Source organism: Dama dama, chromosome 15 (assembly GCF_033118175.1).
Source record: "Dama dama isolate Ldn47 chromosome 15, ASM3311817v1, whole genome shotgun sequence".
In the NCBI taxonomy this organism is placed as follows: Eukaryota; Metazoa; Chordata; class Mammalia; order Artiodactyla; family Cervidae; genus Dama; species Dama dama.
Genome location: NC_083695.1, coordinates 38,814,681 through 38,841,317, shown reverse-complemented (window position 1 = coordinate 38,841,317; position 26,637 = coordinate 38,814,681). Strand labels below are relative to the sequence as shown.

Here is a 26,637-nt window from a genome sequence, read left to right as displayed (position 1 = left end):
ATGGAGTCAACGTATCTTCAAAAGATTCTTGGGACATGTCTAACTGAAGGTCTTGCGGAAGTGGCAAGGATGCGTCCAGTGGATCCAATAGAATATTTAGCACTGTGGATTTACAAGTATAAGAAAAATGTGACCATGGAGAAACAGGTAAATATGGATATAGTTTTAAAAATTCATTATTTATCAAAGAATAGTTGCTTTACAATATTATATTAGTTTTAGGTGTATAGTAAGGTGACTCAGATCTATGTATGTATTATATACATATATATTTTTTAGATTCTTTTTCCATATAAATTATTACAAAATAGTATAGTTCTCTGTGCTGTACAGTAGGTCCTTTTTTACTAATATATAGTAGGGTGTATGCATTACTTCCAAATTCCTAATTTATCCCTCCGCTCTCCCCAAACCTTTCTCTTTTGGTAACCATAGCTTTGTTTTCTATGTCTTTGAGTCTGTTCCTGTTTTATAAAGAAGTTCGTGTGTATCATTTTTTAGATTTCACATATAAGCGATATTGTATAACATTTGTCTTTGTTACTTACTTTGTTACTTACTTTGTGACTTACTTCACTTAGTATTATAATCTCTAGGTCCATCCCTGTTGCTGCAAACGGACTTCTTTCTTGTGCTAAAGAGTATTCCTTTGCATATATGCACCACATTTTCTCTATCCATTTAACTATCGCTGGACTTTTAGGCTGTTTCCATGTCTTGACTATTGTAAACAGTGCTTAAGTGAACACTGGGATGCATGTATCTGTCTCTTTTTGAATTAGAGTTTTCTCCAGATATATGCCCAGGAGTAGAATTGAAGGATTATGTGGGTTCTATTTTTCATGTTTTAAGGAACCTCCATACTTTTCTTCATGGTGATTGTACCAATTTACATTCCCACCAACAGTGTAGGGAAGGGTTCCTTTTACTCCATACCACCTCCAACATTTATTATTTGTAGACTTTTTGATGCTGGCCATTCTGACTGGTGTGAGGTGATAACCTCATTGTAGTTTTGTTTTGCATTTCTCTAACAGTGATGTTTAACTTAGCATCTTTTCATGTGTCTTTTGGCCGTCTGTGGGTCTTCTTTGAAGATAAGTCTATTTAGAATTTCTGCCCATTTTTTGATTGAGTTGTTTGTTTTGTTTTTTCTTTTCATTTATTTTTATTAGTTGGAAGCTAATTACTTTACAATATTGTAGTGGTTTTTGCCATATGTTGTATTTGTTTGTTTTGATATTCAGCTATATGAGCTGCTTGTCTATTTTGGAGATTAATTTCCTTGTTGGCTGCATCATTTGCAAATATTTTTTTCCCATTCCGTAGGCTGTCTTTTAATTTTGTTTGTGGTTTCCTTCGCTGTGCAAAAGCTTTTAAGTTTAATTAGGTCCCATTTGTTTATTTTTATTTCCATTACTCTAGGAGATGGATCAAAAAAGATATCACTGCAATTTAGGTCAAAGTGTGTCCTGCCTCTGTTTTGTTCTAGGAGTTTTATAGTATCCAGTCTTACATTTAGGACTTTAATCCCTTTGGGGTTTATTTTTGTGTAGGGTACTGGAGAATGTTCTGATTTCATCCTTTTACATGTAATTGTCCAGTTTTCACAGCATCATTTATTGAAGAGACTGTCTTTTCTCCATTGTATATTCTTTCCTCTTTTGTCATAGATTAATTGACCAAAGATGCTTGGGTTTATTTCTGGGCTTTTTATCCTGTTCCATTTTGGATCTTCTGTTATAAAATTATATGAGTGAAATAATTGGCCCAGTATCTTTGCTTTTTAACAGAAGTTCAATATTATAATTTCTTTCTATTATAAAAATAGTATGTTTATTATACAAAACTTGGACAACATGAAAAAGCAGAAGAAAACAAAGACCTCTATTTAGATTTTTAGGTATTTTTAGTTAGCCTATAATCTTTTTTATACATACTTGTCTGGAGTTTTGGTTTTTTTTACACAATTGTGACCACATTCAATGTGTAATTTTAACTTTATGCTCTTTGTTGAAATAATACACAGATTTCCCCCAATTATTATATAGTTTCCTAATGGATAGACTGTAGTTTGCTTTCCTTTCCCTATTGGTGGTGGTTAAGATGCTTTCAAGATTGTGATTTACAAATTGTTTTATCTGTAATTAGTAATGTGATGTTTTTCTTTAAATCATGCGAGAGACAAGAGGAAATGGTCCAACTGGAGCATGAAAGAGAAGTAGCTTTGATGGAGCAGGAGATGATGGAGAGACTTAAAGCAGAGCAGCTTCTCTTCCAGCAGGTAAGACCAGAGAGTTCAGTGGTGCTTGGAGCCCCAGGGGTGGCACCCTTGGTGCGGTACCCCCACACCAAGGTGCAGAAAACTCCTCACCTCTGGTTGCTTAGAAGTGGCTTCCTTATATCTTCAGTGTTATGTCTGTTATGTGGTTTCTTTTGTTTAATACTTATTTTTATTTATCTTACTTGGCTGCACCAGGTCTTAGTTGCTGGCATGGGGGATCTTCATTGGAGACATGCGGGATCTAGTTCTTATATGGGGAGCGTGGAGTCTTAGCTACTGGACCACCAGGGAAGTCCCTGTATGTGGCTTCCTTACTGGGGAAGAAGCAGTGTGAAGTAGGAGGAAAACCCAGAGAGTCTGCTATCATAGAAGCCAAGGGGATAGCATCTCAGTGAGACCTGAGTGGTCCATCATGTCTGTGGTTGGTCAGGTGAGAACAGAATTGCCAAGTGCTCACTTAAGGCCACTGGTGACCTAGGTGGGCGCAGCTGTGTGGGGTGGGGTAAAGCAGGGGAGATGGAGATAGTGAGTAGATGTAATGTTTTCAAGGAGATTTTCAGGGAAGGTGTTTTCTTTTGTTTGTTTGTTTTAAGGAACAGAGTGGAAGGGGAGTGGTTGATATAAAGAAATGAAGGGGATCGTTAACTAGGGTCAGCTTTTCTTGGAGACCAGAGGAAACTCTCTGGAGTGAAGATTAGGCAGGTGAAAGTATCCTTTGATTCAAGGGAAGAGGAGAAGACGGCATTAAATACATATGGTGTGTAGGTTTTGTGGAACAAAGATGAAAGCAGTTTCTGTGTGACTGTCTTTTTTATAAAGCAGGGACCAAGATCATCTACCCAGAATGAGGTGATAAGGTAGGAGGTGACGGGATAGTGGTGAAGGTTTGAAATGGTGACTTTGGAGAATTAGAGTTGACCAAGGAAACTTGGCATCCCTTGGTAGCACTGAATTCCCTGAGTCCAAGCAGTCATAATGGGGCCTTTTGGTTTGATTTTGTTATTATGTGATTTTCTCCACTTAGACCTAGGTATACTGATAAAGATGTGAAGGAGACAGACAGATTGAAGTGGGTTTGGGTTAGCAGGATTGGGGAGCTAAGGATGTTGGTGTGAGAATGGTTGAAGAGGTGGGTCATGGACTATAAACTAGATAGGGGAAAGTTCTAGAGTGACTTCTGGACTAATTTAATTTATGGAGCACTTCTAAACCAAATTTGAGTCACCCTTATACTTCTACCATATAGTACCTAATTCTAGAGACTCAACTCCAGTTTACATATTTTAAGAAGGGATTATTTGTGTGTGTGGATAAAAAGGAAAATGTAGACATGGGAAATAGCCTCTCTGTCTTGTCTCCCATCCTCAATACTTGGTAAAACATTCTAGGCACCTTAGATGGATATGGCTGTAGAGGCCTTTACTGCTTCTGAGTCTTCATTTTTCAGTCATTGGGCTTATTTTTGTGGAGAGGTTGCAAAGTGTTGGATGTCAAATGCCCATCCAATTGGGTAAGTGTCTGCTGCAACTTTGAGTGAGGATCTGCCCTGCCTCTTCCAGCTCCTGGAGCTGCATCTGTCCCCTGTCTCTCTGAATAAAGGGAACTTCTTAGCAGTTCTCCTTCCCCGAGACAATTAGATCACAGCTGTGGAGGTACCCTAACTTTTGTTGACTTATCTTCTTTACATTACTTCAATAAAGTTTGACAATACTAGAAACTTTTCTCTGGCTGTATCAGTATGAAGCCACCTACTGTGTATTGGGTGGGTGGAAGATACAGTGATATCCTGCAGAGGGCATGGTGGCTGGTTAAAGAAGTGGATTGGTGGGCAGAGAGAGATGAGAAGAGGAGAAGGGATGTGTGGAAAGATGGACCAGCAGAGAAGAACTTAAAATAGTGAGGCTAAGATGAAGAAAAATCAGAGAGGCTTTCTGTGCCCTTTGAGTCAAATGAACTGGAGGTCAGGACTCTGATCACTTGCCTTTTGGTTGCAAAAGCGTGTCCTCATAGTATAGCTGACTTGAAATTCTTTGAAATTTTAAAAACTCTTCAGCAAGCCCAGGTCCTTGTGAACAGGGAAACATTTTTATTGGTGTTTTTTACCTAAGAACTCATTTTGGAAGTAGTAGCTTTTATGTTTGTTTGAATGTTTTTCTAATGCTACTGGTCACATGTGAAGAAAGCAGTTGAGTTTCAAACATTTCCTAAAAATGTTAAGAAACTGGTTATGTTGACCAGTGTGGTTGGTATTTAACAACTGCATTTTGCATTATTATTGACCGATTAGAGTTATTTCACTTTGTTTACTGATGTCTGAAATGATTGAATGATAACATTCCTGCATTTCAGCTAGCTAGCCCATCACTTTTATTTTAGTGGGGATGACATAAGAATACAAAGAAATTAATTAACAGCCCTTTGTGAATAACTATTAATCACTGTTTATTATCTCTTTGTAAAAAATATAGTTTTAAAATGCTCTTAATGGAATGAGCTTCTATTATCCTATTTATGGGGTGGCACTGGACTGATGGTAAGAAATTACTTTCTGGTGAGGTTAACAACCTCTTCCTGTAAAGGTGGATATTTTGTGATTTTCAGGCCAAGAGGCAAAACTGAGGATATTGTGTGGGGATTATGGTATATTATGTAGCCATAGCAAGAGAGAAATTTCTACAAATGTTTTATCGATGAAATAAAAAATTAAAAAAACTACAATTTCTTTCCGTAATGTAGGCTTACTATTGAGAAGAATTACACTCCCCCTTTAAAGCTAAAAGTTCACTTAGTTGGACTTCAAAGATAATGTTCCCTCTCATCAAAATGGATGGAAATGTTTCTGTTAATGCTGATCTGTAATGAAATTTTATGTATTTCATCTATGAAATACACACATCTATGAAATTTCACTCACAGGTCCTACCAACTGTTGATAATTAGTCCTTGTGCCTACAATATTCAGTGTATTGATCTCTTGGAAGGCACTTGTAGAAGACTGCTCAATTTTTCTCTTCATATTTGTCTTTTAGCGTGTCTCCACCTGATAGATTAATCCCTTCCAGTTGATGGTTGGTGAAAGCTTCTCAGTTACACAGTTTTGAAATCCATTGTAAATGGATTTTAAAATGTGGGAATTTCCTTTGCACTTACATCAGGCCTAAACACACTCTGAAACTATAGTTTGAACTTGGAAAATGTATCTGGCACAAATTTGTATGGGAATAGAAATCTGTTTTCTCAGACAAAGGATTAATCTCAAAAATATACAAGCAACTCCTGCAACTCAATTCCAGAAAAATAAATGACCCAATCAAAAAATGGGCCAAAGATCTAAACAGACATTTCTCCAAAGAAGACATACAGATGGCTAACAAACACATGAAAAGATGCTCAACATCACTCATTATCAGAGAAATGCAAATCAAAACCTCAATGAGGTACCATTACACGCCAGTCAGGATGGCTGCTATCCAAAAGTCTATAAGCAATAAATGCTGGAGAGGGTGTGGAGAAAAGAGAACCCTCTTACAATATTGGTGGAAATGCAAACTAGTACAGCCGCTATGGAGAACAGTGTGGAGATTCCTTAAAAAACTGGAAATAGAACTGCCATATGACCCAGCAATCCCACTCCTGGGCATACACACCAAGGAAACCAGATCTGAAAGAGACACGTGCACCCCAATGTTCATCACAGCACTGTTTATAATAGCCAGGACATGGAAACAACCTAGATGTCCATCAGCAGACAAATGGATAAGAAAGCTGTGGAATATTACTCAGCCATTAAAAAGAATTCATTTGAATCAGTCCTAATGAGATGGATGAAACTGGAGCCCATTATACAGAGTGAAGTAAGCCAGAAAGATAAAGACCAATACAGTATACTAACACATATATATGGAATTTAAAAAGATGGTAACCATAACCCTATATGCAAAACAGAAAAAGAAACACAGATGTACAGAACAGACTTTTAGACTCTGTGGGAGAAGGCGAGGGTGGGATGTTCAGAGAGAACAGCATTGAAACAAATATACTATCAAGGGTGAAACAGATCATCAGCTCAGGTTGGATGCATGAGATGGGTGCTCAGGGCTGGTGCACTGGGAAGACCCAGAGGGATGGGATGGAGAGGGAGGCGGGAGGGGGGATCGGGATGGGGAACACATGTAAATCCATGACTGATTCATGTCAATGTATGGCAAAAACCACTACAATATTATAAAGTAATTAGCCTCCAATGAATAAAAATAAATGGAAAGAAAAAAAAAAAGAAATCTGGTTTCTGACAGCACTGGGAGTGTATACAGCAGCTTGACGTGATTCAGACGGTATTAGCTGTTGTTGAAATGATTCTACTGAGGTGTTAAGGTTTACATATAAGTGCTATTTTGCCTTATACTTTTAGATTGAATTGATTAAAAATTGTTTAGTCTACAGCAGAAGCTAATTTACAAAGTTATTTAATGTTTGATAATTGTGGTTGAAAATGGTCTTCTCATTCAGAAATACCTCAGTCTTGTCCCTGAACTCAAAAATTCACAACAAAACTGTTAGGCATGAAACTATCGAGTGGTAGAGCAAGTCAAGATATATTCAACTTCTATTTCTTTTTTTTTTTTTAATATATGGTCTTTGTAAAATTATTTATTTATTTATTTATTTGACTGTGCTGGGTCTTAATTGTGGTGTGCAGGATTTTCTATGTTGTGGCATGCAGGATCTTTAGCTGAGGTTTGTGAATTCTATTAGTTGTGGCATGTGACCTGGAGTTCTCTGACCAGGAATTGACCCAAGCCCTGTATTGGGAGCATGGAGTCTTAGCCACTGAACCACCAGGGAAGTCCCTAGCTTCTATTTCTTATGAAAATTCATAGAGCAGATGATGGTTAAATTCATAAGGGTAAATGAAGGTCGCTGTTGACACTGTTACTGATCCAAACTCAAGTTTGTTCATCCAGTGCACAGTAAAGCCAAATCTGTTGTCGCTGGGTTGTGGTGAAGGCAAGTACAGAGTTTACTGCAGGGTAACAAGCAAGGGAGCAGGAGACAAACTGCATATCCACTAAAACTTAGTGTTTGAATGAGCGCTTTTCTTAAAGGGGAAAAGTAAAGAGGCTGGGATTAATCTTGTGACATTTCTGTAACATTTTCTATTTTTTAAATTGAAGTATAGTTGATTTATAATACTGTGTTAGTCTCATGTGTATAGCAAAGTGATTTTGTGTTTTATATATATATATATATCGATAGATACTTTTTTCTGTTTCATTATAGTTTATTACAAGGCATTAAATATAGTTCTCTGTGGTATACAGTATCCTTGTTTATTTTATATATGGCAGTGTACATCTGTTAACCCCTGCTCCAGTTCCCCCTACCTTTGTTAATGATAAGTTTGTTTTCTATCTCTGTGAGTTTGTTTCTGTTTTTTATGTTAAGTTCATTTATACTGTTTTTCAGTTTCCATGTACAAGTGTGGTATATGATATTTGTCTTCCTCTGTCTGATTTATACTTAGTATGATAATCTCTAGAACTATCCATGTTGCTTCAATACTTCTGTGATATTTCTTAATCATTGCTTTTTTTCAGTCAGCAGTTGATTTTTCAGTCATTTTGAACTCAGCATTGACTCCTTTGGAAGTCAGGGTGTCGCCCATTTACAGTTCTCTGGCCAGGTGGTCCATGGCCCAGTGGGTCAGTTAGCTCATCTTGTCCTAGAGAAATGATCTGAATTTGTACATTAATGATAAAATAGCAATTTTAGTGCATTAATGATGTTACCGACAGTAGCAATTTTAGTCATCTGACGCTGGTTGATTACAGTGTTCAGTTAGCACAGAATTGAGGTCAGAGAGGACAACAAAGGGAATAAAGTTTTGGATAGAGAGATTAATCATAAACTCGGTATGGGAACTCAACTTTAGGGGGTCTCAGTTTCAACACTGCTGGCTCAGTAACATGTGATCAGTTCAGTTCAGTTGCTCAGCCGTGTCCGACCGTTTGCGACCCCATGGACTGCAGCACGCCAGGCTTCCCTGTCAATCACCAACTCCCAGAGCTTACTCAGACTCATGTCCATCAAGTTGGTGATGCCATCCAACCATCTCATCCTTTGTCGTCCCCTTCTCCTCCTGCCTTCAATCTTTCCCAGCATCAGGGTCTTTTCCAGTGAGTCAGTTCTTCGCATCAGGTGGCCAAAGTATTGGAGTTTCAGCTTCAGCATCAGTCCTTCCAATGAATATTCAGGACTGATTTCCTTTAAGATTGACGGGTTTGATCTCCTTGCTGTCCAAGGGACTCTCAAGCGTCTTCTCCAACACCACAGTTCAAAAGCATAAATATTTTGATGCTCTTTAAGAATTTTGCATAGTTTGTTGTGAAACACACAGTCAAAGGCTTTGGTATAGTCAATAACGCAGAAGTAGATGTTTTTCTGGAACTCTCTTGCTTTTTTGATGATCCAACGGATCTGGCAATTTGGTTCTTCTGCCTTTTCTAAATCCAGCTTGAACATCTGGAAGTTCATCTGGAACTCTAACACATGATAGAGTCAAATATTTCCTGCAGAGCAGCTACTATTGAATCATACAGTGAAAACTCATAGACTTTAAACACTATGTTTTCACAAACTTTGTAAATTTGTCCAATTAGGCCTTTTTCTGTTCCACACACACTTTTTTGGCAGGTTGTTACACATCTTAGCAGATTTCATATCTGGTTGTACTGAATTAATGTTCCTCAATGTCTGAAGATGTTCTTGCCTATAGTGCTATTCTGTGAAGATTGTTCATGGTGGTTGATTTTTCAGTCACTGCAAACTCAGCATCAACTCCTTTGATAAAAAACAGCTAAGCAGTGCTGAGAGGATTTGTCTACTCATCAAGGGCAAGAAAGATCAGTATTTCCCTTGTCTTTAATTGGCCATTGAAGTTGTTCCTCATGTCATCCACTCTGAGCAACTGTTCTCACCAAAAAGCTAATAATCTTAATTTTTTTTAGACACTGAAATCAAACTTGTTTTAATTAAATCACCATTGATAAATGTGTTTCTTTGGTTGGCTAACAGATGAGCCACTTGGTAACTTACTTACATTGCAGCCTCCTTTTCACTTTTAATTTTTGTGAAGAAATTTTGTTCTGATGAAATAATTTTGTTTTAAATTATCTAATATTTCTGACCTTTGTGTTCATGCGAGTTGACACCATTGTGATGAGTGCTTACTCTGATAATATTGACATTTACTGTATTCTTTTAGTACAGTGTCACTGAATGAGAAACACCATCCTTTGCTGTTGAATAATTTGATAATAAAATAACCCACAGGCTGCTTTGTCTTAAAAGAGCAGCATTCAAAATTCACTTCTTTTCTTGATGGATAATGCACTGGTTAAAAAAATATCCCGGTGTAGTGATACTATGGCACTCCAAACGCTGTGAGTTCTGATGGTATCAGTGAACTTGTATGTACTGTGCTGAGCAGAAGTGCAGGGCAGTGAGAGCACCACCTGCTGCCTCTGTTGCAAATACTTGGCTCTGCTGTCGCGGGGCAGAAGCAGTCACAGTAAATAAGTGAGTGAGCGTGAGCACGGCAGTGTTTCAAGAGAGTTTTATTTATAGACACTGACATTTGGACTTCATATAATTTTCATGTGAAATAAAATATTATTCACTTGGTATTATTCAACCATAAAAATGTATAAAAACCTTTCTTCACTTGTGGACTATAGAAAAACAGGAGTTGGGTCAGGCTTGGCCAGAGGAATTTAGTCTGTGGACTTCTGTTCTCCTGGAGCTAGGATATATGTTGAGATGGGACCAAATACGTTGTTGATTATATCTGGGTTCAGGTAATATACTTAAAAATGTTCTCATCTACTGTTTTACAACCAGAGTTTGGCTATTTGAAGATCTATCAGTTCTTAAAGAAATTTTATTTGAGACAAATCACTGCAGTCTCATTTGTGGCTTCTAGAAGAATCGGGAAAATGATTTAATTTTGTACAAATACTGCTTTTCTAAAATTAGCAACTAAGGAAGCTTTCTTTTAAATTTTGTACTTCATGAAATATTTGTAAAAGCTAAAGTACTGGGAGGCTGTGACCATTTATTCTCTTAAGTTTCTGAAATTTAGGTGAGTGTAACCTTAATTATCCTGGGATACTTCAGAGTAATCGAGTGAATTCCTTGCAATAAACTCTAATATGACTTATTTACATCTGAATATTCAGCAACAGCTGGAATTCCAACTGGAGTTGGAAGAGCAAGAAAAAGAGAGACAGAGAATAGAAGAACTGCAGAGAGCTCAAGAACAATTTGAGAAGGTAAATTAAAGTTTTATAAATGTTTGTTTTATTGAAAACCTCTTAGAATCCTCACTGTTACTTCCAGTTGTTATAGCAGGGGATTCACAGTCTAAAGACCTGCCACATATTATTTGTGTGACTTAAGCAAGTCCTATAACCCTTTTCAGTTTCAGTTTACCTTTTAGAAAAATAGGGATAACAGTATAATGTTATTGGCAATATCTCACTGGGCTGTTGTAAGGATCAAATAAGATTGTGTATGTGAAACTGCTTTGTGAGCAGTGGTGTTCTCTAACATTGATATGGTCAACATTTTAGTCAAGAGATAGTGGTTCCTAATTATGATAGCTGATACTGAAGGCAAAATTCTTTAGTATTGGAGGTATTCTGATCTCTGAGACAATAGTCTGTCTCTTTTCTTCACACTGGATGTATTATCAACAATAACTTACATTTTAAAATGTGTTCTTATTTGGATTTTTCATGTCTTTAAATTTTTCAGTAACTTATGTCAAAAAAGTCCATCTCCCTTGACTGTGTCTGTTTTATGTCAAGCCACCTGCTTGGTCAATGTTTCCTTGTGTCCAAAAAGTATATGTTGTATAGACCAAACTTCTGCATGACTGAGTTATACTTTTCAACTGGATATTTCTTATCATATACTTACAACTATCAATTATTACTCAAATGTTATTCCTCTACTTAGTCCATGATTAAAATTTAAAAAATTTAAAATTGAAGCAGGTTTTGTAGAGTATATTTATTAATGGCTTAGATGAGAGCATCATTGTTTAAAACGATTTGAAAAAATAAGTTAAAGGGTAAATTAAATTTTTTTTAAAAATGAGATTTAATTAATTTACCATTTTTTCCTATCAATTTACAATGCTTATCATTCTATAAGAGATGAATAAGAATTGTTCTTTACAAAGTGAAATCATTTAGTCCTATTGTAGTCTAAGTGTTGGAAGACTACTTTTGTGAGTCAAAAAGATGAGCTTTTAAAAGGATAAAATCAAATACCTATACCAGAGTTCTAAAAAACACAGATGCTGATGTTATCTTTGTCTGAATGAGGGTAGGGCACATGGATATCCATGCATGCACACACACATGTAAATGCACACACCCTTTCACTTCAGTTAAGATTCAGTGATTGCAAATAAAAGAAGAAAACTCAGAATACATCAAGAAGATAGTGATCAAAATGATAAAAGAATTGAAAATGTGTTTTATTGAGATGCCCTGATAGTTATATCTGAGTGTTATAGAAAGTATGTGATTTATAGAAGGGATTGGCTCCAAAGGGTCCCCGTTCATGTTACCTTCTGGGCATTATCAGACTGAGTGTCCAGAGCTGCAGTAACGTTAATAATCCATATTCCTACTGGCTTATCTCCCCTTTCTTTCCTGCAACATATTGCCTTGCTCAGAGGCAGATTCATCCAGGTCTTTTCGTCTTGGCCTTCTTGTGGCTTCAGAGACATGACTTAAACTATCATTTGCAAAAGGAAATTTATTGGAAGGCTCCTGGGTTAAAGCAAGGGTTTTACAACTAAACTGTGAAGGGCTTTGGTGAAGTTGGGTCTTCTAAACCTCTGGGAGCAAGAGAATCAGTGCTGCCAGAGCTCACACCTCTGCTATTGTCTCTCACTGTGGCCTGGTTTGCTGCACATGGATGAGGATCATCATGGTCCTTAATGGTTCCTGGGTCTCATAATGCTGTGGCTCCTACCATCGGAAAGGGATGGATTCCTTTCTTTTGGGTTTCAGTTAAGAAAAGAATCTTGGGAAGGATTCTGACTGGATGAGTTTGTGTCAAGTATCCATCCCTTGGTTGGGGAACAGAGTCCTGTGAGAACATGGATTTTTCCATCAGAACCACGAAGTTGTGGGATAAGATGTGTGCAGGAGAAGGGAGTGATCTGGAGAAAAGCATATAGTGCTAAGTTGCTTCAGTGTGTCTGACTCTTTGCGACCCTATGGACTGTAGCCCACAAGGCTCCTCTGTCCGTGGGGATTATCCCAGCAAGAATACTGAAGTGGGTTTCCATGCCTTCCTCCAGGGGATCTTCCCAACCCAGGGATCAAACACATGTCTCTTACATCTCCTCCATTGGCAGGTTGGGTTTTTTACCACTAGCGCCACCTGGGAAGCCCATATGTACCATTCAGTTTAGTTCAGTTGCTCAGTCTTGTCCAACTCTTTGCAGCCCCATGGACTGCAGCACGCCAGGCTTCCATGTCCATCACCAACTCCCAGAGCTTGCTCAAACTCATGTCCATCGAGTTGGTGATGCCATCCAACCATCTCATCCTCTGTTGTCCCCTTCTCCTCCCGCCTTCAATCTTTCCCAGCATCAGGGTCTTTTCCAGTGAGTCAGTTCTTTGCATCAGGTGGCCAGAGCATTGGAGTGTCAGCTTTAGCATCAGTCCTTCCAATGAATATTCAGGCCTGATTTCCTTTAGGATTGACTACTTGGATCTCCTTGCAGTCCAAGGGACTCTCATGTACCATATGTGTCCCTAATCATCAGGGCCATTATATAAAAAGTCACGAGATGACTCACCTTTGGGCAGCTGAAGTGAATCAGCTCAAGACCAGTTAAGTCAGCTTGCTGCCTTAGAATGAAAAGATAGAGGCCACAGCAAGGTTTGGTTTGATTAGAAGATTCTGTGTTTTCACATTCAGAAAGCAGTCTCCTATGTGTTCAGAGTGCTTTATAGAGGGCATTGCCCAGGTGCTGTGGAGAGGTCACATGTATTAGGTAGTGCCTTGGGCCAGACTAATTACTTTAGAAATATTTGCTTCTTTTTTACTATGTATAAAATTCTACTTAACTGAAAGTTATTTCAAAACCTCTTATTTTAAGAGTTTATTAAAATTTTTATTTTGTCACTTTTCACTTTTGTTAGTAATTTGTCTTCAGGTTTAGTGTTTCAGCCTATTTCATTTTTTAAAACATTCTATTTAATTATAAACAAAATATGGTAGTCACCTATTAATAGAGTATTAAGTGAGACTGTACCTGTAGTTTTGTATTCAGATTTCTCCTTTAAGAAGGACAGCATTTTTGCAGTTAAATGGGTCATAATGTAAAAATAAAATGCTTAAAAATTAAACATGGAATCAAAATGAAAAGCATATTCAAAGTATTTTTCTTCATTTTTATATATTATAGGAGTTGAGAATGAGCATGGAAAATATGGCTAAGGGTGAAGATACTTTACATGGAGAGGTGAGAAGAAAAAGTTACTCTGTTATGGGATACGAATAAGTATCCTGGAGTGTGACGCTTAATTTTGATGCATTAGTAGATATGTTTTAAAAACAATTTTATTTATCTATGTTTGGCTGTGTTGGGTCCTCTTGCTGCACAAGGCTCTTCTCTAGTTGCAGTGAGTGGGTGCTATTCTCTAGTTGAGGTACTCGGGCTTCTCACTGTGGTGGCTTCTCTTGTTGCGGAGCACAAGCTCTAGGGCACATGGGCTCAGCAGTTGCAGCTCCCAGACTCTAGAGCACAGGCTCAATAGCTGTGGCACACAGGCTGCTCCTGCAGCATGTTGGATCCTCCTGAAACCATGTCTCTTGCATTGGTAGGCAAATTCTTTAACACTGGGCCACCGGGGAATCCCAGTAGCTAAAGTTTTAATATGGAGATTATCAAAACTGATAGTTCAAATACATAATCTAGTAATAACAAGTCACAAATAGGGTATACTTTTTTTTTTCCATTTATTTTTATTAGTTGGAGGCTAATTACTTTACAATATTGTAGTGGATTTTGCCATACATTGGCATGAATTAGCCGTGGATTGACATGAATTAGCCGTGGATTTACATGTGTTCTCCATCCTGATCCCCCCTCCCACCTCCCTCTCTACCCGATCCCTCTGGGTCTTCCCAGTGCACCAGCCCCGAGCACTTGTCTCATACATCCAACCTGGGCTGGTGATCTGTTTCATAAATAGGGTATACTTTAAAGCCAATCCTCAAAGTGGGTAAAACTGGGATATTCAGTTCGTTTTTGTATTTTTAAAAATCAGAATATTATGAGATTACTGACCATATGATTAAATGCAGTGATATGTTTTAAATTTCTGATGTATTTTTTTAAAAACACATTTTAGCATTTGTTTTTAGAATTCTCTTGTCATTAACGGTATTGGTTCATTCCATTAACTGACAATGTTGAATTTTGATGTTATAATTCAGAAATGTCTTAGCAGAACTGAAAGCAAATTAATGTATTAATCTCAAAGTCATCTGAAAGTGAAAATGAATTATATGATTCATTTATGATCGTATGACTATAGGATGGAGCCGACTCAGGCAAAACACTAGCTGAAATTAGTGATCGATATGGGGCACCAAACTTGAGCAGAGTGGAAGAACTCGATGAACCAATGCTCTCTGACGTAAGTATCCTTAGGAAAGTGTTTTGTGAAAAGCAGAGTTTCTTGTTTTACTTGGGAAAGCCTAGTGTCTCTCAGGCCAGGGTTGGATAGCAAAATCGGTCTTTTGCTTCACAGAAAGAAATCAGTTTTCTGGGTGCCAACATTTTTCTAACTGATGTTCTATGCAGTGTGCTGCTGGCCCCGAGAGTGAGGGCAGGCACTTGTCTGGCTCCACACAGAAGTGTTGGCACCGATGGGGAGGTAGCTGGGTGTTAATGTGGAGTGAGCAGTATGCCCTCCTGTGCAGAGGGTCATATGGTTGATCGGAAGTGAGGCTTTGAAAATTTCAAAATCTCTTCAAAATGTATATTTAAAATCATGTGGAAAAATACATAATCTTTAAATTTTGGGGGGCTGATATTTTGGTTCTCAGTAATAAACCATGGAGCCATGTAAATAACCTAATGAGAGTGCATGTTTTACAGTATTTATGTACGTTGGCTTATTTAATAATCATACAGTGTTTCCTGTGCACACATATTGTGCCCAGTGCTTTTATGGCCAAAACAGGCCGTTCTGACCTTGTCTGGGAAAGAAACAAACAACTGGACAAGCAAGTAATTGTCAGTGTTAGAGTGGCCAGGTAATTTGTCGTCCAAAGCAGCATGCTTTGAGAGCGAGAGGAGGAGCTGTTGATATCTGATGCCATCAGCAGCTGTGACCCGGGACTGCCCTGAAAGAGGCTGCATTGAGTCACCTGCATCAATGGGCACTGACAGAGTAGAACAGCTGCCTGGCTGAAGACCTTTGATCAGGGAAATCTTCATGGAGAAAGTCAGCCTTGTCACTCAGTGGGGGGGTGGGAGTCTGGGAGCACAGAAAGTATCAAGACCCAGTTCAGGGTGAAGAGAGAGGGAATGGGAGGCAGGGAGAGATCAGAGCTGGGACAGTGGAGAAATCAGGGGCCAGAACACTAAAGGACCTGAATTTGTTCTCAGACATATGTATTTTATCCTAAAGGCAGTGGAGGTCAACATGATCAGAGCTGCATCTTAGGAAGGCCATCTGGCTATAGCATGTAGAAGAAAATGGAGTGATAGATTTGAAAAGACCCACCAGGGGGGCTATTGTAATCTATGGAGAGATAGCATTGATGACCGAAAATAGTAAATGGTGTTTTAAGAGCTGTTCAGAAAGTGGAGCTGGGTGGATTTGGTTCTAATCAGACAGTGGATATATTTTTATTAAATGGCTGCTGTGGTTCAGTACTATGCAGGGAGCTAGAAAATACCAGAGAGAAAAACAGATTGGGTTTCTGCCCTTTGGGATCCTTGGGCTGCTGGGGGAAAGGTCAGTGAGAGGACAGAGCAGGGAAACCTGACCTAGCCTGGGTGAGTCTGATGCAGGAAATGACATTTAAAGAATTAGCCTGAGATAAGTCTAGCAGATAGAGATAGCAAGATGCTTTTAAGGAACTGGAATAGTCCAATATTTTGGTTTGAGTTGCATGGAGCGAGGGGAAGGAAGTGATCTGAAGGTTGGAGAGGTGGGTATAGGCCAGATCATACTGGGCTCTGTGTGTCATGTTAGGGATTTTGGACTTATGTGCAGTAGAAGTCATCAAAAGGGTTTATGTGAGGATTAGATGAGTGTTTTTAGAAGGTAGAGAGAAGATCTGAGTGGGTGGGAGTGGGAAGAGCAGACAGCTTAGGAAATTATCACAGTCATTCAGGTGCAAGGTGAATAGGATCAGGATGCACACAGCGCAGATGGGTACAGCTGAGTGGATTCACTATTAGCTGGGAGGATAAGGGGGAGAAAGAAATCAAGGATGAAGTCCAGATTTCTGCCTTGGGCAACTGGACTCGTCACCATTTTTTGAACTTTACCATTGGTTGAATTGGGGAACATATGAATAGAAAGTAGGTTTTGTGAAAACAATGGCTTCAATTGTGGACATGTTGAGTTTCAGGTCACTCTGAGATGTGTAGGTGGGTCTGGAGGACAGGAGAGAGGTCCAGGCAGGAGAGAGGAATTTAGTCATATATACTAAGCGAAGCTTGGAGAGTGAGTCAGATGCTCCAGAGAGAATGCAGAATGTGAAGGAGGGGTCTCAGGGTGAAGTGTGTGTGTGTATGTGTGTGTGTTTAGTTGCTAAGTCATGTCCAATTCTTTTTTGACTTCATGGACTGTAGCCCACCAGGTGCCTCTGTCCAGGGGATTTCCCAAGCAAAAATACTGGAGTGGGTTGCCATTTCCTTCTCCAGGGGGTCTTCCCAACCCACGGATCAAACTTGTATCTCTTGTATTGGCAGGTGGATTCTTTACCACTGAACCACCTGGGAAACCCTCTCAGGGTGAAACCATGAGAAATTTCAACATCTAAGGGATGGGTACAGGAACATACAAGAAGGATATAGACAACAATAAGAGAGAATAGCCAGAGAAGTAGAAGAAAGGATGGGTTAATAAATACATTGAGGATACAATTAAATTATTATTATGTTGAACTTGGATTTTATGTGAAATAATCTGAAACTATCAAAAAGCTTCATTTACATAGTCACATAGAAGTTACCTAAGCTCTAATTTTGTGTAGCTTGTACATTTCACAGTTCTAATTGTATTTAGTTAGTTCAGTCACTCAGTTGTGTCTGACTCTTTGTGACCCCATGGACAGCAGCGTGCCAGGCTTCTGTGTCTATCACCAACTCCCAGAGTTTGCTCAAACTCATGTCCATCGAGTCAGTGATACCATCCAATCATCTCACCCTCTGTTGTCCCTTCTCCTCTTGCCTTTAATCTTTTCCAGCTTCAGGGTCTTTTCTAATGAGTCAATTCTTCGCATCAGGTGGCCAGAGTATTGGAGTTTCAGCTTCAGCATCAGTCCTTCCAATGAATATTCAGGCCTGATTTCCTTTAGGATTGACTAGTTGGATCTCCTGGCAGTCCAAGGGACTCTCAAGAGTCTTCTCCAACACCATAGTTCAAAAGCATGAATTCTTCGGCACTCGGCTTTCTTTATAGTCCAACTCTCACATCCATACATGACTACTGGAAAAACCATAGCTTTGACTAGATAGACCTTTGTTGGAAAAATAATGTCTCTGTTTTTTAATATGCTGTCTAGGTTGGTCATAGCTTTTCTTCCAAGGAAAATTGTATTTCTAATTGTATTAATTAAAATTTCTAATTGTATTAAAGCACACTACAATTAATTTTAATACAAAAGCATACAATTAATTGTATTAGTTAAAATTTATAATTGTATTAAAGAATATTTACTTTTTATTTTGTTTTTAGGTTGCATTAAACATTGATCAAGATTTGTAGGATCAACCAACCTAAGAACAATAAATTTTTCTTCTTCCTTCAAGTTTCAAAATAGGAGGTCCCCAGTTGTATTTTTTTTACCTCCAAACTTGTACTCTGTTTATCCTCCCTCTAACCACAGCTTTATAAATGAGTTTCAAGTGTGGCCTTAAAATATTGTTTTCTTAATGTAACTGGTTACGTGTATGATGTCATTGAGAGAACAGGAGAGAAATTTTCCCAAAGCAACCAAAAGGAGCACCAGCTGAAAAGAATTGTGTGCATCTGTATGAGAACAAGATTGCCTGAGGTGAAAGTTACTGGTCTGTGAGAAGTGAAAGAGGCTGCCACTGTGTAGGGTTCAGGAACATTCAACATGCTTGAGACATGATGGTTTCCTCCCGGGTATGCACTGCAAAGACCTCCCCAGTTTGCTGGGAAATGATGCTTTGTAGTTCCACCTAATCCATGCTTATTGATGCGGCTGGGTAGGGAAGCTTTGTTTCTTTTGCAGCAATCTTTGGGCAGAGGGATGATGTGCTGCTGTTGAAAGGAAGCTCTCTCTTCCTTCAGTGGATGCTGGGCGGTCTGTGGACCTTGACTGCACTCTTGGCCTCTTGGAAGTTTTAGGGCTAGCTTTGAACTTTAGGGAGAAATTTGCTTTTATAAAAAATTTTTCCAGATCTGTGTTTATGTATGAGTCCTTTCTGTTCCTTAAGGAGTGGTATAGGCATGGAAGCATAAATGCCAAGAAGAGGCTTCTTCTAAAAAAAAAAAAAAATTCTGGTTTTGGTTATAATATACCTTTCCTGACACAGTGAGAAGAGAACAACCTAATTGCATAAATGGGAAAAGAAAAAGGGGGAAAAATTATGGGAAAGAATACAGATTTCATTGAAGAGAAATGTTATATCAGTTCTATACTTTTTAAAAAACTTAAAGAATTTGGGGCTGCGCTGGCTCTTCCCTGCTGCCCATGGGTGGTTTTCTCTAGTTGTAGTAAGAGGGGGCCACTTTTCATTGTGGTGCGCAGGCTTCTCGTTGCTGTGGTTTCTCTCCTGGAGGAGCGCAGGTTCTAAGGGAATGGGCTTTGGTAGCTGCAGCATGTGGGCGCAGCAGTTGTGGTCCAGGGGCTTAGCTGCCTGGTAGCATGTGGAATCCTCCTGGACCAGAGATCAAACCTGGGTCCTTTGCATTTGCAAGTGAATTCTCAACCATTGTACCACCAGGGAAGTCCAGTTCTATACTTTTTTTTTTTTTTTTGAGAAAAAAGTCCCAGGTGCCATGGAGCCATAGGTAACTTCTGTGTCAATCAGGCTGCCAGGCATTCTGCCCCCCATATGGATGACCTGTGTTTACTGCACCCAGGCAGAAGTATTGAAGGCAGCAGGAAAGTGTCCTTCAAGGCCTCGGCCTCAACCAGTGTGGCACCATCAAGGAGGGCTAGGTGTGGAAAGACAGGCTCAGAGGGTAATCTTGGACTCAGTCTGCCCATGCCACTCCCCAAAGAGTGCAGTCTGGCCCTGGGATTTGGCAGCAAGAGTTTCTGAGTGTTACTCACAAGATGAAGCTTTGTGGCTCTGGGATAGGGGGTGTTCTTGTGTGAAGAGTCCCCAGCCAAAACTTGGTATAAGAGGAAGAAGGTAGAATGGGATAAGAAAGGAGATGAAAGGTATTCAACCTTTGTCTGGGGAGAGAGCCCTCAGGAGGATTCAGCTGGTGATCAGGGTGCAAGGGAAGAGGCTCCCATCTCCACCAGGAGATGACTCACAGATACAGCAAATGCCCACTGGGACTAGGGCAAGGCTGTCATCTTCAGGCAGACACTTAGGCTGAGTTTGAATCTGAGTCTCAGAGTTTCTTGCTAATGGCAGCAAGACTTATTATAGACCCACCCAAAGGATGGGGTCCTCTGTCCATTAGATTTCCCAGGCAAGAATACTGGAGTGGGCTGTCATTTCCTTCTCCAGGGGATCTTCCCAACCCAGGAATGAAGCCCGCATCACCTGCATTGACAGAGAAGCCTGGTGGGCTACACAGTCCATGGGGTAGTAAAGACTAAACAGTGACAACAAAGGATGGGGTGGAGATGGCTCCTGTTCTGGCATACTTTTAAGTAGCTAGATGAGATCCTGTTTTGGTTGAAGCATTCTAGATTTTCCTACTGATCTGGTTCTTAGTGGAAGGCAAAGAGGAGGAAGAAGTGAAAGAATGGAGAGACATAAAGGATCTAAACATAAGTAAACTATAGGTTTCTGCTTCTTTTTGTTTTACCAGTTTGTTGTAGTTTTTTAGATTCCACATGTAAGTGGCATCATGCAGTTAAATAGATGTTTTGGCCGAATCTTGAATAGCCAAGTATTAAGTTCACTGTTCAACTGAAGTTGTAGGTTAACTTCTGAGACATAGCAATTTTTAAAACATCACTTTTATTAAAATTTTGGTTTAATATTATGATGCTGGAGCAGTGATTTTTCAGCATTTTTAAATGCTTGCAACTTTTGTGGTCACTGTGCCACACAATTGTAGTACTGTGTAAATGTTTATTTTCAGCTAAAATAGAGAAAGAAGATACTTTTCAGTACTTTTTCCCCCTAATGTGTTTTTTTCTTTAGCTATTATTTATTTGTGTTTGATAATTCTGGATACCTAATTTTTCTCCAATTCAGCTTTCTGCTCTGTAGATGCTATATTTTGAATTTTGTTTGGATTGAAGAAGATTTAACCTAGATATAGCTGTATATATTTTTGGGACATAACAGCTTTATTGAGATAAAATTCACAAACAATCACAAACACTTAAAATTTATAATTCATTGGTTCTTAGTACACTCACTGGTTTGTACAACCATCACCACAATCAGTTTTAGAACATTTTCTTCACCCCAAGAAGAAACTGTCTGGTTTAGTGGTCATGACACCCAAATCCTTCCCCTCAACTCTAGGCAACTACTAATCTAATTTTTATGTATAACATCAGAAAACACAGCATCTGACCCACCATCGGTACAGTTAAGAATAACCATTGGGTTAGGGTGATGATAGTCTGTGCCTCCAGTCTTCTGTGTCCCCTCTGGCAACTCTGAAGTGATTTGTATGGTTACAATATGACCATCCAATCCTAATCATTTTAATACTAGTTGCTAATTTTTATCCAAATCAAACTTTGCATTGGAGTTTGTGAAATTCATTGTTAATTCTATTTTCCTTTTACATTTATGTCCAGCATTCTTCTGAAAAGTTTTTCATAATCATTGAGAATCATTGGGTTACCCCCAAATGTAATTCTTCCTAAAAAGAGATAAATGTTTCTTTTCCCTTAATTACTAGCCTTGAAAGTAAGGAATTCAAGGAGCTATGAATAGTGACACTTTTTCCTAAATTTCTTTTAATTGATTATCATTATGGACTCATGGTATTTCTTTGATTTAGTAGTGTCTTTCAATCCATTACAGTTATTTTTTATTATCATCACCTTGGTAAGTGCTCCTTTACTCCTATGGTATTGCCACTACTCAGGCCCTGCATAATTTATATTATTCACTACTCTGCAGATGAAGAAACTGAGGCACTAAGAGAGGGGTTTTGCCTCATTTTAAACAGTTGGTAAGTGACAGAGCTGACCTGGACTGGGCCTTTGTTGGGCCTCAAAGTCAGTGCTGCTGATGTGCTCAGTCGTGGCCGACTCTTTGTGACCCCATGGACTGTAACCGGCCAGGTTCCTCTGTCCATGGAATTTTCCAGGCAAGAATACTGCAGTGGATTGCCATTTCCTTCTCCATCAAAGTCAGTATTTTCTGTCAATTCACTATTTGGATTCTGGATAGGGACAAGAAAATTGAAAATAATTTTTTTAAAAAAGATCTGAAACAATTGTTTGTATAGCTCAATGTTCATAAAGAATTAGACTTTTTAAGTATACGTTTTACTTTTTATTGTGGTAAGATGCACACAACATTAAATTTACCATTTTACCATTTTAAAGTGTACAGTTCAATGGCAGTAAATAAAGTCAGCCATCACTGTACTTGATATCATGCAGTCATCCTCACTGTCTGGTTCCAGGATGTCTTTATCAAAGCTAGAGACTACACACCCATTAAGTAATCAATCCTCATTCCTCCCTCCTTCCAACCCCTACCAACCACTAAGTAGGTTTCTATGAATTTACCAGTTCTTGAAACTTCAAATAAATGGAATATATGGCCTGGCTTCTGTCACCTCCATAATATTTTCAAAGTTCATCTAAGTTGCACCGTGTATCAGTACATTTTTTGTCACTGAATAATAACTTACTGTATTGATATATACCACACTTATCCATTTGTCAATTCATGGACACTAGGGTGGTTTCTGCCTTTGGGCTATTGTGAATAATGTTGCTATCAACGTGTGTATTCAAACTTTTATGTGGACATGTGTTTTCAGTTCTTTTGAGTATATACCTCGGAATGAGTAATTCTATGTTGACGTTTTTGAGGAACCTCCAAGCTACTTTCCACTGTAGCTCCACCATTTTACATTCCTACCAACAATGTATCATCTCCACTTACACTTGATATTTACCATTTTCTCTTTTTGTGTGTGGCTATCCTAATGGGTGTGAAGTCGTATGTCATTGTGGTTTGGTTTGTATTTCCCTAATTACTTAATAACTAAGCATCTTTACATGTGCTTGTTGGTCATATTTACATCTTTGGAGAGATGTTCATTCAAGTCCTTTGCCTGTTTTTATTTTGTTTTTGGTTTCTTTTAAATTGAGTTTTAAGTTTTTTCTTTTTTTTAGAAAAATATATTTTCTGGATTCTAGACCTTATTGGTTGTATAGTTTTCAAATATTTTCTCTCATTCTCTCACTCTCCTGATAGAGTCTTTGAATCCTACAAAGATTTCATTTTCAAAAAGTCCAGTTCATCTATTTTTTCTTTTGTTACTTGTGCTTTTGATGTCATATCTAAGAAATTACTGCCGAATCCAAGGTCATAAAGGTTTACACCCGTGGTTTCTTTGAAAAGTTTCATAATTTTAACTTTTATTTGGGTCTTTAATCCATTTCAAGTTAATTTTCTATATAGTATAAAGTAAAAGTCCAGCTTCCTTCTTTTGTATTTGCCTATTCCGTTATCCCAGCACCGTTCATTGAAGAGGCTGTTCTTTCTCCACTGAAAGGTCTTGGCACTCTGTTGAAATCAATTAAGATAATGTGTATGTATGGGTTTACATACGTTGTGGTCTCTCCATGCTATTCAATCAATCCATGTTACTGTTTTTGTCCCAGTAATACCCTCTTTTGACTATTGTAGCTTAGTAATTTTTATGAGTTTTGAAACTGAAAAGTGTGAGCCCTCCAACTTTGTTCTTTTTCAGTGTTTTTGCTATTAGGCCCCCTTGAAATTGCATATGAATTTTAGGGTTGTCTTTTTCATTTTTGTAAGGGAGGACATTGGTATTTTGATGGGGATTTCATTGAATCCTTAGATAGGTTTGGGATATATGGTCATCTTAACAGTGTTAAGTCTTCCAATTCATAAACACAAGATGTTTTTCTATTTAAGCTTTCTTCATTTCTGTAAAAAATGTTTTGTATTTTTCAGCACACAGGTCTTGCTCCTTCTTGGTTATATTTATTCCTAAGTATTATTAATGCTATTATAAATGGAATTATTTTATTAATCTCCCTTTTACATTGTTCATTACTTATGTATTGAAACACAATTGGTTTTGTTTATTGGTCTTATATCCTGAAACTTTGTTGAATTTATTTATTAGCTCTAGTAGTTTTTTCTTTTTGTGATTGCTTAGAATTTTTTATACACAAGATCATGTCATTTACAAAGAGAGAGAATTTTACTTCTTCCTTTCCAATTTGTGTACCTTTTTATTCTTTTTCTGTTCCCTCAATTGCTCTGGCCAGAACTTTCAGTATAATATTGAATAGAAGTGTTGAAAGCAGGCATCCTTGTTATGTTCCTGATTTTAGGGGAAAAGCTTTCCATCTTTCACAAGTAAGTATTACGTGACTGGGGTGTTTTATAGTTTTTTTTTTAATCAATTGAGGAAATTCCTTGTATTCATGACGTGCTAAATGTTTTTTATCATGGTATGATCCTTTTTATGTTTTTCTAGGGCCAATTTACTAGGAATTTGTTAAGGATATTTGTATCCATATTCAAAACAGATACTGGTCTATAGTTTTCTTGTGTTGTCCTTAGCTTTGGTATCAGTTTAATACTGGTTTCATAGAATAAGTAAGGAAGCATTCCTTTCTCTTTTGTTCTTGGAAGACTTTATGAAGGATTGGTATTAATTATTCTTTAATTGGTAGAATTTTTTTAATTGATAGAATTCACTCATGAAACCTTCTAGACCTATACTTTTCTTTGTTGGAAGCTATTGATTATTAATTCATTCTCTTTACTTCCAATATTTGTTTCTTTTTGAGTCAGTTTTTATAGTTTATGTCTTTCTAGGAGTCTGTTCGTTTCACCTAAGTTATCTAATTTGGCATAGAGTTAACATACAATCCTTATAATCCTTTATGAGGTTCATATATCTTTTTGAGTTAGTGTATTAATTTTCTTTGATAAATACCCCAAAGTGGAATTGCTGGATCATATAGTTTTACTTTATTTTTTTGAGGAACCCTGTACTATTTTTCACAGTGGCTATACCCGTTTACAGTTCCCAAAAGAGTGTACTAGGGACTCGTTTTCTTTACATCCTCACCAATACTTGCTATTTCTTGTGTATTTTGATAAAAGTCATTCTAGTGTGTTGAAGTGCTATCTCTTTGTGGTTTTCTTTTGCATTCCATGATGATTAGTAATGTTGAGCACCTTTTCATGTTAGCCATCTGTGTGTCCTTGAAAAAATGTCTTTTTGGATCCTCTGCCTATTTTTAAAGTTTTTTTTTTTTTATATTGAATTGTACAATTCCTTAGCAGATATATGACTTTTCAAATATTCGTTCCCATTTGGTAGGTTGCCTTTTCATTTTGTTGGTGGTTTCTTTTGCCGGGCAGAGGCTTTTTAGTTTGATGTAGTCTCACTTGTTTATTTCTGGTCTTGTTGCCTTTGGTTTGATGTCAAATTTAAAAAATAATCACCAAGAATGATGTCAAAGAGCTTACCACCTATGTTCTCTTCTAGGAGTTTTATGATTTAGGGTCTTTAATAATTTTGAGTTAATTTTTGTGAGTGTTATAAGATAGTGGTTTCATTCTTTTGCATGTGGCTATCTAGTTTTTCCCAACACCATTTATTGAAGACACTGTCCTTTCAAAGAAATATGTTAATAAATAATACTCTGGTTTAGAATAATGCCTACTTAATTTTATTTATTTACAGAAACTGCTTCTACGTACCTCTATTTTCTCCCTCCTCTTTTGTGCTATCATTGCCATAGAAATAACATTTTCAAATTTGTATGCCCATTAACACAGATTTTTAATTGTTGCTTTTAAATAATATAGAAGAAAAAGTTGCAAACAAAAAATATATAATTATGGGTATCAATGTTCTTTATTTCTTCATGGGAATTCAAATTACTGTCCAGTTTCATTTCTGCCTGAAAAATTCTCTTTAGTATTTCTTGCAGAGCAAGTCTGCTAGCAATGAATTCTGTTAGCTTTGTTTTAATTTCTCATTGATTTCTGAAGGATGGATTTGTTGGATATAGAGTTATTATCAGTGTTTTCTTTCAGTACTTTGACTACATAATCCCACTGCCTTCTAGCTTCCAAGGTTTCTGATGAGGAATTAGCTGTTAATTTCATTGAGCATCCCTTGTATGTGATAAGTTGCTTCTCTGTTGCTGCTCCCAAGATTCAGTCCTTATCTTTGGATAGATTGATTATGATTTCCCTCAATATGCATCTCTTTGAGTTTATCCTACCTGGAGTACATTGGGGCTTCTTGGATTTGTGGTTTAATATTTTCTATAAAATTTGGGAAGTTTGGGACCATTATTTCTTCAAATATTATTTTAGCTTCTTTTTCTTTCTGTGACTTCTTTATGCACATGTTGGAATAATTGATGGTGTTCTATTTGTCTTTCAGGCTTTGTAATTTTACATTTTTTTCCTTCATCTCAGAGTGGATAATGTCAATTGACCTATCGCCATAATATTGATTTATTCTTCTGCCAGCTCAACTCTGCTATTGCATTCCTCATAGGAATTTTTCATTCTAGTCACTATTTTTCAACTCCAGAATTTCTGTTTTCTTTAGTTTTTATGGTTTATTTTAGCTCTTTGAGCACATTTAAAATAGCTGATTTAAGGTTTTGTCTAATAAGTCCCATGCTTGACTTTTCCTTAGGGACAATTTCTA

General features: G+C 37.7%; 1 protein-coding gene across 1 annotated transcript; it reads left to right on the top strand.

Moving 5' to 3' along the window:
* Positions 1-18,327, top strand: DYDC1 (DPY30 domain containing 1). The gene is made up of 6 exons (XM_061163035.1): positions 1-147; positions 2,183-2,284; positions 10,522-10,614; positions 13,779-13,835; positions 14,914-15,015; positions 18,298-18,327. Exons 1-6 carry the CDS (start codon positions 1-3, stop codon positions 18,325-18,327), a joined length of 531 nt encoding a protein of 176 aa, XP_061019018.1.
* Positions 18,328-26,637: the final 8,310 nt, after the last annotated feature.